Here is a 13,886-nt window from a genome sequence, read left to right as displayed (position 1 = left end):
CGGGTGGGGGAGAGAGGAGAGAGAGAACAGAGTAGTGAAAGGCACTTTCCCCTCTAAAACAGCCATCAGTATGCAGATGTTCCCTGCTCAGCGGAGATGACAATAGCGGATGGATATATTAATTTAAAGCCATAACAGCAGTTCCTGTCTGGTCAGGGTCAAGAGGAGAACATATTGATTTACTCATAAGCACTAAACTACAGAGCTTGAATGTGAAATGCCAAACCGCACATTTAACATCACTGACTAATTCATCTGGTGCAGAAGTAAATACCCAGTGGTCGATGGTTTATTATCAAAATCCCTTTCCCCTCACAGTCAAACCAGCACAATGACAACAGCACAGAGACAGATCATGGAGTTCTCACCTTCCCAGGTCTGAAGAACACTCTGGTCAGCCCAAACTTGTAGTCGTTCTCATTCAGACCCAGCGCTTTGAATAAAGCCTGCAGCGCAAACACAAGATGTTGATATGACATGTCAAACTGTGTTTGTAGAGGAGCCCAGAGCAGGGCCAGTGTGTGTGTGCCATGAGGTACTGACCTTGCAGAAGAGTCTTGGGTCCAGGCGAGTCAGCTTGGCAGGCATGTACTGCTTGTACATGTTGTAGAGCTCATGGAATGGCGCTCTGGAGGGGAAGCCTCCTTGCATGAGATCTAGCACAGACACCATTCCTACACACATAGACATACACAGGGTCACTCCAGCCCAAAGAGAGAACTCAACATCTTGGCACTTGTAACTAAATGGCAGCTTTATTGTCGAAGGGAAAATAAATAAATAAATCGAATGATGCATCAAATAACCTTAAAGAATCAAATGTTGCATCAGAAGTTGAGGCGTGACACGCCATTTAAAACATATATTTATTGTAAAACCATAGTTAAAAGCTTCAATCTTCTCCTGTTCAGTCAGAGGTGAACTTTAACACACATTTCTCTGAATCATTCTTCCAATGTATCAAATGAACGTTTGCCGACTCCACTCAGTCCATCACCCACTCAATATGGTTAATGCACTACCATTTGTCCTTAAACTCAGAGAACTGGAGCATAGTCTCTCCCTTTATCTGTGGGATCACTAATGAGTTTGTGTAGATTCAAAAAAATATATATAATCTGGCAGCTCCAAGGATACAGAAGAAAAGCATGTCAAATGCAGTATGCAAATTGACCAGGAGAATGGGACATTAAACTGAAGGCTGCTAGGCAAATTAAAAGGTCCAAGAAAGAGAAAAGTTCAGAAAACACTGAAGTAGAACATCTCTTGGCTGTTGTCCCCCAGCGGGCCCCCCCTCCACATAAAACCATCTAGGTCTAGGACAAAGAGGATTGCTGTGGAACAGGGCACTGTCAAGTTCAGGTCACCGGTAGGAACTTCTGATGAACAAGCAGAAACGTAGATGGTACACAGTAATTGTGTGCCAATTTCTGGAGAGAAAAGAAAACTGAGTTTTCAATAAACGCATGTATATCACATTGGTCATTTTGCATTTGAACGCTTTCAGGCAGATTCAAATTTCACATCTGTAGTCAGGTCTCCCAGTGTAGTTGTACGCAAGTTAAATATAAACAAATTAATCATTAACGCTTTACAGTACGGTGGGGAATCTTCACGTCATCCATCACCAATGTAGAGTGTGTGTTAAATGGCACCCTATTCTCTTTATAGTGCACTACTTTTGACCAGGGCCCATAAGGAATAGGGTGCCAAGTTGATTAGTCCTGCTCTTTAGAACTATATACTGACCTGAGCACTGCAGCTGGGAGAGGATCTGGGCCCCTTCAAACTGGTGGCTAACCATCTTCAGATTGGGCTTGATACAGCGGATGAAACTGGAGCCCTGGGGGGGAGAGAGCGAGAGAGCAAGAGAGGAGGCTGTTAGCCATGAAGACCCTATTCAATTCAAGTGTTCTATATGCAATTTCAAGCTGTTAGCCCTGACAGCAGCCACACTGAAGATGGCCACTTCTTTGGTGACCCAGATTGGTTAGACATCGGCTTAGGCAAAAGAAAACGTTTCCCCGGGAGATCGATAAAGTTACATTATACGAGACCTGATCTCAACTCAAGTTAGACGCCCTGTGAGTGGGGTGAAGCAGTAAATCGTTTAGCACTGTAGTAAATACTAACCGTGCTGCGAAGCTTCTCCAGTAGAATGTTCAACTGGGTCTGTCGAGGTAAAAAGAAGAAAAGAAAACCTTTGTTTAGTGACAGACAGACCTGTCTAGTCTAACACAACATGAACACAAGCTTACTAAGGGTACTTGCTCGCTGCCTCCAGCGCACCTGTCCAAAACTCAAATCAACAGCTACTTAAGCAACAGTACAGCCATGAAAGGCACACGTTTTACGGTTGAAGCGCATTGAAACTAAAACAAAAAGAGATTCTGTTTGAATGTCATTCATGCAAACAGGTCTAAATACAACCCCGGTAGGACCACAGGAACAGAAGGACAGACAGACGGAGGAACGCATGGTAGCCGACTAACCATGCATTGTGGGATGGTAGACAGACAGATAACCAACCGCTTGCTGGCCCCTCTCGGTCACTGTTCTAGAGCTCTTGTTGCAAATCCCCTGTAATTTCCCCAACTGGTCCAGGTTTACCAGAAATCCCAGTTCAAATTAATTCCTGGATTTCAGGAATTATCCAACCAGGATTTCTGGAAAACCTGGGAATTTTGCGCAAGTTACCGGAATTTTGCAACCCTAGTGTGCAAAGAGCTGTGTTTAACAGACTGATTGCTCTAGGGATCACCAGTGGGACATTAATATTCATACACCCGGCAGGATCGCACATCTCATATAATCAGCTGCTAACGCTTTCTATCTCACCTTGTAACTCTGAGAACAGACAGGTACTAAACTGCATCAATGATCAGGCCTTAGTCAAGCTCAAATATCTATATCACTATTTCTAAAGTAGCTGCCTTATTTACAAGCTACGGAACTCGCTGTGGTCTATAACAGGTTGCAAAATATTGACACTACACTGGCGATACTGATATGAATAACATTTCAATTAATTGGAATTGAAAGCTGCCAACATCCAGATATCATTAGCAAGTGTTTGCCCGTGGGCTGAATTCAGATTCAAACCCAAAGTATGCATGTTGTGGTTCAGGGGACAAATTGTGGAGGGAGGAAGCACAGAGACGAGACTGGGGAGGGAGGGGACAGGGGGTGGCTGGAAGCGGTTAGCTGGAGAGAACAGAATTATTCACTGATGCATTGTGGGATTCGTCACACACAACAGCACAAGACGAGTTACCTTATTTCCCTGGCTGTTTCTACAAGTCATCACGATTGATTTTACCCCCCCCCCTACCCTTCCTGTCTGTATTTCTCCCTCTCTCTACACAACTTTAAATCACAGCTATGATGGGGGGATAGGCAAAGGATGGAGACACAGAGGGAGGAGGAATGAAGAACAGAGCAGAAAGGGAGGCGGAACAGTGGGAGGGAGAGGCATTAGGAAGAACACCACAGGTAACAGGATAGAGAGAGAACATGAACTCTGTGGAAACTAAAACGATACCTACCATGTTAAGCAGCGTAAGAATAAAGTGTGGGAATAAAAAGCGTGGGATTAACATTTGTCCTCACCTTGAATTTGTTGCCGACGCTGATGAAGCTGAGTTTGCCGGCCTTCTGTTTAGAGTCCTTGGCGTTGCTGGAGTTCTCAAAGAGATCCCGGATAAACCGGTCTTTAGACTCACTCACCAGGCACTCCAGGGACATGTGCAGCGCATCATTGTTCTTCTCCACAAACTTGGTCTGCAATTCAGAGAAAACGTAGAACCTTGAAGATGCAGAAGTACCCCGTTCAGAAAAAGGCTGCTCTGCTTGGGAAGATAAGTGGGGCACTTAAATAAAAATAAACATGCTTTGAGTTCCACCTGCTGGGTTTTGTGCAGGTTTCAAAGCAGGAGAATGTTGGAGATGCTGCAATATAGGCCTACCACAAGGATATGGTGGATAACAAATATACATGATAAAACTCATTAAAAAAAGGTGACATGTTTTTTTGCCTTCAGACATCATGCTGAGTCATTGTGTGTGAACCTGAACATACTGTCTCATAGCACACCGCTCCTGCAAAGTGTCTGACAATGAATCCCTCGTCATCCCTCACGTTCCTGTGGACTTGCAGCTTGGATTTCCTGGGCACCTGAGGGATGCATCACACACCATCCATTTTAAATAAGTGAAACACAAATACAACCACTGAAGCATGACCTTTCAAATGGCTTAAAGAAAGAAACACACAAATTACTTTACAAATGCTAAAATGCGCACACACACACACACACACACACACACACACACACACACACGCAGAAAGGACATGAATCCTGATTAAAGTAAAAACTCACGGTTAGTCGGAAGTGGTTCTTGTGCTTGTTGTGTACGGTCTCTGCAAAGTGCTGGTCGCTTGGCTGAGGTAGACGATTCTCTTCATCCAGGATGTCCAGGATGCCCACCAGCTTGGCCTCCACAAGGTCTGTAAACAAAAGGTCAAGGTATCCCAAAATGACTATATCCAATCATCTTTCAGTTTGAGCTATACTGTTGCTTCCTGTATTTCATTAGAGGTTTAGTCTTTGTATAGTCCAGGGCTGGATTACCAAATGCAGTAGTAGGGCCATGCCCAGGGCCACTGAATAATTTTTATGTAGAAGGACTGAGAAGCTCAGTTCTGGTGACTTTTTAAAAAGGACATTCTACTCCAAAATGAGTGAAAATAAAATGATGCCGCCACAACCTTAAATATAATTTCCACCTCCCAAAATGAGCCCAATAAGATATTGGTAAAATTGTATATATTTTTACACACACACACACACACACACACACACACACACACACACACACACACACACACACACACACACACACACAGTCTGCTTTTAGCAATTAGCAATCACCTGTAGCCCAACTGATAACAGCATAGTGGCTATAAATAAATAGGCTGAAGCATGGGGTTGCTAATCTGCATTTCCCCTATTGAACTAATCATTAGCTAGATCCCAAATGAGATTATTTAACTAGTTAGCATCTTATTGTTGATGAACTTGAATAAACGCAGTAAACCTATAATATAGGTCTACCTGTTAGGGCAACTTGGGATAACACGTCCCCCAGCCTGTACCTTCTTTTCCAGGGTGACTTACAGTAGCAATTAGGGTTAAGTGCCTTGCTCAAGGGCACGTCGACAGATTTTTCACCTAGTTAGCTTCATGTCATCATTCTCTCCCCCCCCCCCAACACATCCCCGGTTGCCACTACTCATGCTGAAAAAAAAAAAAGTCATCCGTCTCATCACAAGTTAAGTCACTCACAAATAATTATTTATTTGAGGTAGGTTGGCATTTAACCCCAAGTCACCCTACAATTGACCCGTGTTACATTTAGCCCCACTCTCCCCTTTTTACTCACTGCAAATTGTTGAGCGGCAACATGCTAACCAAAGACTGGACCTAATATTGTGTATAAGAGGTCCTACAAGAGGTTTTGTCAGTCATTCCTATGATGATGTAAATAATATTTGCTGGTCTGTGGTGTGTAATGAGGAGCCACCAGACACCGCACTTGACAAATTTATGAAATTGCTTACGCCAGTTACTAATATGCGTGCAACCATTAAGAAAATGACTGTAAAAAATAAAATCCCTGTGGATTGATAAGGAATTGAAAAGTGTTGACAGGGATGAGGAAAAGGAATGGCAAATAAGTCTTTCTGCAAAACCGATTGGCAAACCTACTGCAAATTAAGAAATCATGTGACTAAGAACAAAAAGAAACTACATTATGAAACAAAGATAAATGATATAAAGAATAATAGTAAAACGCTTTGGAGCACCTCAAATGAAATCAGATGGCTCATTCATCACAAAACCCACTGATATAGGCAACTCCATTAATATTTATTTTTTTCATGGCAAGATTAGCAAATAGGCATGACATGCCAGCAACAAACGCCAAACCAATCCAAGTATAACTGACCAAATTATGAAAGACAAGCATTGTAATTTTGAATTCTGTAAATTGAGAGTGGAAGAGGTGAAAAATTGACAAACTGACAACTTGGATGGAAAATTACTGAGGATGATAGCAGACGATATTGCCACTCATTCGCCATCCCTTCAATCTAAGCTTACAAAAAAGGCCTGGAGGGAAGCGAAATTAATTCCACTACCCAAGAACAGGAAAGCACCCTATTAGCCGCGTCATTGTTTAAGCCGCGAGGTTCAAAGCCTGGGAAGAAAGTTGCGGCTTATAGTCCGGGATTTACGGAATTTGCGAGGCGCACAGTAATACATGTAACTTTATTCCACATCAAGTAACTCACATAAGTGGTCAAATCAGATTACACTTTACAGAACAGTGAGGACTGAGACACACCACACACACACACACACGAATTGTGTGTTGTGGTTAGTAGAGTAGTGGCCGGAGGGCACACAGTTAATGTATTGTGAATGTATTTGTTGTAAAATGTATTTTAATGTTTAAAAATTGTATTATAATGTATATCACTGCCTACATTTTTGCTGGACCCCAGGAAGAGTAGCTGCTGCCTTCGCAGTAGCTAATGGGGATCCATAATAAATACAAAGCTGGGATCCCCCTCTTTTTAACAAAGGCTGTTTTCCCCACGATTGCTTTATGAATTGCTGTGCCTTGATTGTCAGAATGCATGTTTACCTCCCTATGGCATTTGCAACTTGAATGCGCCTTGAGGAATATTTATCTTGCATAGAACGCACAACAAGCCGACTAGGTCAATAGATATAATATTTTACTATGGGGTTGTCAGATTTTTCTATTCATTAGTCGTTTTGTTTGCAGAGGAAAAGTCAATGTGTACTGATCTAGCATCTTCAAAGTAGAACATGAAAGTGCGCCTTTCATGTTCCATATATTTTTGTTGTGGCGGCAATAATGTTGGCGTGGCGCAACACCACAGCAAGATGATTGCAGCGGAAACACTGCACTGAAGATGTAAGAGACACCGTGAGCTCCAAAAGTATTGGGACAATGACCTATTTTGTGTCGCTTTGTCTCTGTACTCCAGCACTTCGGAGTTGAAATGATACAAACAACTATGAAGTGCAGAATGTCAGCTTTAATTTGAAGGTATTTTCATCCATATTGGGTGAAGCATTTAGAAATTACAGCACCCTTTTGTACATAGTCGTCCCCCCCATTTTAGGGGACCAAAAGCATTGGGACAAATTCAATTACTGTATATGTGCATTAAAGTAGTCCAACATTTAGTATTTGGTCCCATATTTGTAGCACGCAATGATATCAAGCTTGTGACTCCACAAAACTTGTTAGAGCGTTGGGGCAGTAACTGAAATGTTGCTAGATCGAATCCCCGAGCTGACAAGGTAAAAATCTGTCGTTCTGCCCCTGAACAAGGCAGTTAACCCACTGTTCCTAGGCCATCCTTGTAAATAAGAATTTGTTCTTAAACTGACTTTCCTAGTTAAAGTAAAATAAAAATACTAAATAAACAAAAAGCTCCAATCTGCATATTCTCGGGATTGCGCAATGCTGCAAAAGCACAGGCATTCTAGCGCAATAGAATCACAATAGACTGTCCCTTAGACACTTATTTACTTTGCCAATCGAGGAGGATATATTATCCCTCATATGCAGTAAATGCACAGACAAATATCGAGTGACTAAGGAATTTGTGGGTAGGAAAAAAATCTGTTGAAAAACTTATGATGGACAACGTGATGGTAGGGCTGAGCGGTATACCATATTTTACTGTGCGTAAGATGGCGCCGAATGATATGGCAGCTCTGCTTCTAGCTCCTAAGTAACGTTGCAGTATTTTTTTTAATGTGTGTATTTCTTACATTATTAGCCCAGAATTTTTTGGGGGTGTTATAACATACAGCCGGAAATAACTTTTGGATATCATTGTGGCAGTAACTCACCAGCATTACGACCAGGAATACGACTTCCCCGAATTGGATCCTTTGTTCTGTTAGGTTCTAAATGACAGGGTAAAAACTGCCGGACAACTATAAAAACTCAAACCAAATTTATTCAACCAATGGGTTAGACAGCTGAACAGACAGACATTTACACAAGAACTGGTATTTAACCCTTCCTCCTATGCCGAGTCTCCGCCTTACACCTCTGAACAGCAAATACACCTCTGATGCTAGACAGAACTTGAGTGATATGTGTTCTTCCTCACTTCATCTGACCTCGGCCCAAATTCCTCACTCCTCCCTAACTCACGGCTGTCCTGTTGACTTGTACCAGACTGTATAAGGAATGGACTTCTAGTCCGACTCGGGAGGCATGTACACCATCCACCGCTTCCAATTAAATTACTCGCTAATGTTCAGTCTCTGGATAATAAAGTAGACGAGCTCAGGGCAAGGATCTCCTTCCAGAGAGACATCAGGGACTGTAACATACTCTGTTTCACTGAAACATGGCTCTTGGGATATGCTGTCCCCGTCCATTCAGCCAGCTGGGTTCTCAATACATCACGCAGACAGGAATAAAGAACTCTCCGGGTAGAAGAAAGGCGGGGGTGTATGTTTCATTATTATCATCATCTACTCATGGTGTGACTGTGATAGCATACAGAAACTCAAGTTCTTTTGTTCACCCGACCTAGAATACCTCACAATCAAATGCCAACTGTATTACCTCAAGAGAAATCTATTCAGTTAAAGTCACAGCTGTGTATATTCCCCCTCAAGCTGATACCACGACGGCAAACTGGAAACCATATATCCTGAGGCAGCATTTATTGTAGCTAGGGATTTTAACAAAACAAATCTGAGGAAAACCCTACTGAAGTTCTATCAACACATTGACTGTAGTAGTCGCGCTGGGAAAAGATTGGACCACTGCTACTCAACTTTTTGAAATGCCTACAAGGCCCTCCCCTCAGCAAATCTGATCAAGACTCCATGTTGCTCCTCCCTTCCTATAGGCAGAAACTGAAACAGGAAGCACCCGTGCTAAGGACAATTCAACGCTGGTCTGAATAATCGTAATCCATGCTTCAAGACTGTTTTGATCACACGAACTGGGATATGTTCCGGGTAGCCTCTGAGAATAACATACATGGATTTGGTGACTGAGGTCATCAGGAAGTGTATAGGAGATGTTTTAACCACTGACTATTAAAACCTACCCAAACCAGAAACCGTGGACAGATGGCAGCATTCGCGCAAAACTGAAAGCGTGAACCACTGCATTTAACCATGGCAAGGTAACTGGGAATATGGCCAAATACAAAACAGTGTAGTTATTCCCTCCGTAACGCAACCAAACAGGCTAAAACGTCAGACAAAGTGTAGTCGCAATTCAATGGCTCAGGCACGAGACGCATGTGGCAGGGTCACAGACCAACGTCTTGCTTCCGGACAAGCTAAACAATTCCTTCGCCCGCTTTGAGGAGAACACAGTGCCACCGACGCGGCCCGCTACCAAGGACTGTGGGCTCTCCTTCTCCGTGGCCGACGTGAGTAAGATGTTTAAGCTTGTTAACCCTCGCAAAGCTGCCGGCCCAAACGGCATCCCTAGTCGCGTCTTCAGAGCATGCGCAGACCAGCTGACTGCAGTGTTTACGGACATATTCAATCTCTCCCTATCGCAGTGTGCTGTCCCCACTCGCTTCAAGATGTCCACCATTGCTTTCTTGGGTACAGGAACAAAGGATACCGCACTAAATGACTATCGCCCTGTAGCACTCACTTCTTTCATCATGAAGTGCTTTTAGAGGGTAGTTAAGGATCCTATCACCTCTACCTTACTTGACACCCTAGACCCACTTCAATTTGATTACCACCCAAATAGATCCACAGGCAATCGCCATCGCACCGCCCTATCCCATCTGGACAAGAGGAATACCTATGTAAGAATTCTGTTTATTGCATTCAACCCTATAGTACCTTCCATGCTCATCATTAACCTCGGAGCCCTGGGTCTAAACCCCGCCTTGTGTAACTGGGTGCTGGATTTCCTGACGGGCCACCACCAGGTGGTGAAGGTAGGAAACAACACCTCCACTTCGCTGATCCTCAACACAGGGCCCCCACAAGGGTGCATGCTCAGCCCCCTCCTGTACTCCCTGTGACTGCGTGGCCAAGCACGTCTCAAACTCAATCATCAAGTTTGCAGACGACAACAGTAGTAGGGCTGATTACCAACAATGACGAGACAGCCTACAGGGAGGAGGTGAGGGCCCCGGAAATGTTGTGCCAGGAAAATACCCTCTCACTCAACATCAAATAAACAAAGGCGCTGATTGTGGACTTCAGGAAACAGCAGAGGGAGCACGTCCCTATCCACAGCGACAGGACTGCAGTGGAGAAGTTGGAAAATGTCAAGTTCCTCGGTGCACACGTCACTGACGATCTGAGTGTCAGGGGAAAATTGTCAAAGACTCCAGTCACCCAAATCAGACTTCTCTGCTACCGCACAGCAAGCGGTACCGGAGCACCAAGTCTAGAAGCAAAAAGGCTCCTTAAGAGCTTCTACCCCCAAGCCATAAGACCGCCATAAGACCGCTGAACAATTAATCAAATGGCCACCAGGCCTATTTACATTGACGACACCCCCCCCGTAGGTTTTTACACTACCGCTACTTATTATCTATGCATAGTCACTTTACAAATTACCTTGACTAACCTGTACCCCCACACAGACTCGGTTACAGTACTCCCTGTATATAGCATCGTTATTGTTATGTAATTTTCTTGTGTTACTTTAAGATTTTTTTAAAATGTTCTTTATTTAGTAAATATTTTCTTAACTATTTCTTGAACTCCATTGTTGGTTAAGGGCTTGTAAGTAAGCATTTCCCGCTAAGGTATACACCTGTTGTCTTCGGCAAATAAAATGAGTTATAGTCGACAAATACAATTTTATTTGTAACTACCTGCCCTCCAGGACACGTACAGCACCCGATGTCACAGGATGGCCAAAAAGATCATCAAGGAGAACCACCCAAGCCACGGCCTGTTCACCCCACTATCATCCAAAAGGCGAGGTCAGTACAGGTGCATCAAAGCTGGGACCGAGAGACTGAAAAACAGCTTCCATCTCAAGGCCATCAGACTGTTAAATAGCCATCCCTAGGCAGCTTCCACCCGGTTACACAACCCTGCACCTTAGAGGCTGCTGCCCTATGTACATAAATTTGGAATCACTGGCAAATTTAATAATGGAAAAATAGTCACTTAAATGTTTACAAACTGCTTTTATCTCATATGTATATACTGTATTTTAGTTAATGCCACTGACATTGCTCAATCTAATATTTATACATTTCTTAATTCCATTCTTTTACTTTTAGATTAGTGTGTATTGTTAGATACTACGGCACTGTTGGAGCTAGGAACGCAAACATTTTGCTACACCCGTAATAACATATGCTAAATATGTGTATGTGACCAATAAAATGTTACATCGGTATTGACGAGTTGCGGTATTTCAATGTTTGGTTTGCTAAATGTGATACAAATAAACATGGCAGTGTGGCGTATTTATTAAGGATTCCCATTAGCTGCTGTCTTCCTGGGATCCAGCAACACTAAGGCAGTTATACACAACTACAAATATTACATGACATTACATTTCATAACACATTAAGTGTAACCCATTAAGGCCCTCAGGCTCCTACTCTACTATCACATAAACACAAAATCCATGTGTACATGTGTGTAGAGTGCAACGTGTCCGTTTTTATAGTTCACTCCGCTACTTGAGTCGTCCGTCTCCCCCTCTCTCTTTCCCCGCCCCTAGTCACTCAAGGAGCGCAGTTGTTGCTTCGACCGCGAGACCACTTGTCTTTCACTCTTCAGTCTGCATGGTCAATGCAGCAGATGCAACAAAGTGTTGACAACGATGCTGTTTCCACTTTGCTAATTAATATAAATCCACAAGCGTTCTATAATTACACTATTAGTTTGCGTATCTTACTGTGTGCAAACAGCTAGTTTGTCTTTTATTAGCAAGTGGCAGCAGGTAACCTAGTGGTTAGAGCATTGGACTAGTAACTGAAAGGTTGCAAGATCTAATCCCCGAGCTGACATGGTTCAAATCTCTCGTTCTGCCTCTGAACAAGGCGGTTAACCCACTGTTCCTAGGGCGTCATTGAAAAGAAGACTTTGTTCTTAACTGACTTGCCTAGTTAAATAAAGGTTAAAAAAAAAATCGAATTAAAATAAGTTGTGGCTAAAATAAATAGTGTTAGCTGCTAATAGCAAGTAAGCTAGCTAGCTAATACATTTACTGAGTCAGAAAACATAGCTAGCTAATACAGTCGGATACCAGTCAGCATTTTGTTTGTGCAACAGTATCTTCTAAATCAGACAGGAATAGGCAAAGCATGCATATTTTAGCTAGATCAAGCAAGAGAAAACATTAACGTAGCTAACATCTAATTAGGGTCCACTGGGAAACACTGACCAACATGTCAATAACTCCCAGGCTTTTTCATGTCGAACACTATTCAAAGTGCCCATTATTATATTACAACCAAAGTATTTTGGGTGAACTGTTGGAATCAGTTCACCCAAGTATTTTGGTCTAAATCACAAATCAAATAGCAACAGCAACATCTGTTTAAAAATAAGGACTTCATTTTTTTGCCCATATCATGCAGCCATTTGTGGCACTGATCTCAAAATGAGAGCAAGAGATGCAGACATTTATGAAAATTACTTTTGTTTGAAGTTTGATTTAACAGTATAAAACAACCAGTATTGAGAAAGACCCATTGAAATCACTTAGAATGTATGTGTTGCCATGCTAAGGTCATGCACTACTTAAAGCAAATGTATAACCTGTACTATTAAAAAAAAAAAAAAAAATAGTTAAATATTGTGATACATTTTGGCTATAAACACCCAACCCTATTTGATGGAACAGAAAGTAAAATGTCTGTTCTCAGAGAGTGAGTCTACAGGGCATGCTTTGTTCCACCGGCTGCTTCTCTTAAACGCAGACCCAATTCTATCTAGCGTTAACCCCGGTCACCTCCATTCCACTCTCCGGTATCCTGCCGCCATACCACACACACACACACACACACACACGTCTCAAACAGAGGGGTTTAGGTGCGCTCTGCAACATAATCAATCTACCTCCCATCAACTGCTTTATTTCTGTTGACCATAAAACATAACTTGGGGTCAGGGTCAAGAGTTGTGTGCTCAAAAGCGTAAACCTCTCAGAGAAAACAGCTATTCCACCTTCCCACACAAACGGAGGCCAAAACAGATCTCCAGTCAGAAGAACATTGAAGAAAAAAAATAAAAATTAAATAAAACTGCCGAAAAACACTGGAAACTAGGCAGAGGATACTGTATGTAGGGTAAACCTCAAATTATGTGCATGTAAAGATACGAAGACGAGACAAACCTATGCAGTCCTGATTGTCGACATAATGGACCTCATTTACTCCAAGACCCTCCTTCTGATACAGCTCTTGTTCCTAGAATTCAAAACAGAACGGGTCCAATAACAAGCATTGGTAATGTCACTCATAATGACATTAAGGAAATAATTTAAGTCTGTTTACTTACACTACCGTTCAAAAGTTAGGGGTCACTTAGAAATGTCCTTGTTTTTGAAAAAAAAAAGGATTTTTTTTGTCAATTAAAATAACATCAAATTGGTCATAAATACAGTGTAGACATTGTTAATGTTGTAAATGACTATTGTAGCTGGAAACGGCAGATTTTTTATGGAATATCTACGAAGGCGTACAGGCCCATTATCAGCAACCATCACTCCTGTGTTCCAATGGCACGTTGTGTTAGCTAATCCAAGTGTATCATTTTAAAAGGCTAGTTGAGCACTAGAAAACCCTTTGAAATTATGTTAGCACA

The 13,886-nt window shown here is 42.4% G+C and overlaps 1 protein-coding gene across 7 annotated transcripts in view; it reads right to left on the bottom strand.

The window, feature by feature from the left end:
- The window catches only part of myo6a (myosin VIa), a 104,868-nt gene that overhangs the window by 33,545 nt on the left and 57,437 nt on the right, over nucleotides 1–13,886 (bottom strand). For all 7 annotated transcript variants that reach the window (XM_014204923.3, XM_014204924.3, XM_014204926.3 and 4 more), the window contains exons 15-22: nucleotides 13,417–13,489; nucleotides 4,380–4,507; nucleotides 4,079–4,174; nucleotides 3,610–3,780; nucleotides 2,134–2,172; nucleotides 1,750–1,843; nucleotides 544–674; nucleotides 369–446 (exon numbers count right to left, since the gene is read on the bottom strand). In XM_014204923.3, coding sequence (XP_014060398.2) covers nucleotides 369–446; nucleotides 544–674; nucleotides 1,750–1,843; nucleotides 2,134–2,172; nucleotides 3,610–3,780; nucleotides 4,079–4,174; nucleotides 4,380–4,507; nucleotides 13,417–13,489 — 810 coding nt within the window. The remainder of the gene's footprint in view (nucleotides 1–368; nucleotides 447–543; nucleotides 675–1,749; nucleotides 1,844–2,133; nucleotides 2,173–3,609; nucleotides 3,781–4,078; nucleotides 4,175–4,379; nucleotides 4,508–13,416; nucleotides 13,490–13,886) is intronic.

Source organism: Salmo salar, chromosome 06, assembly GCF_965601325.2.
Source record: "Salmo salar chromosome 06, fSalSal1, whole genome shotgun sequence".
NCBI classification, from domain to species: domain Eukaryota; kingdom Metazoa; phylum Chordata; class Actinopteri; order Salmoniformes; family Salmonidae; genus Salmo; species Salmo salar.
The sequence above is the reverse complement of the archived record's forward strand: the minus strand, read 5'-3'. Positions and strand labels throughout refer to the sequence as shown.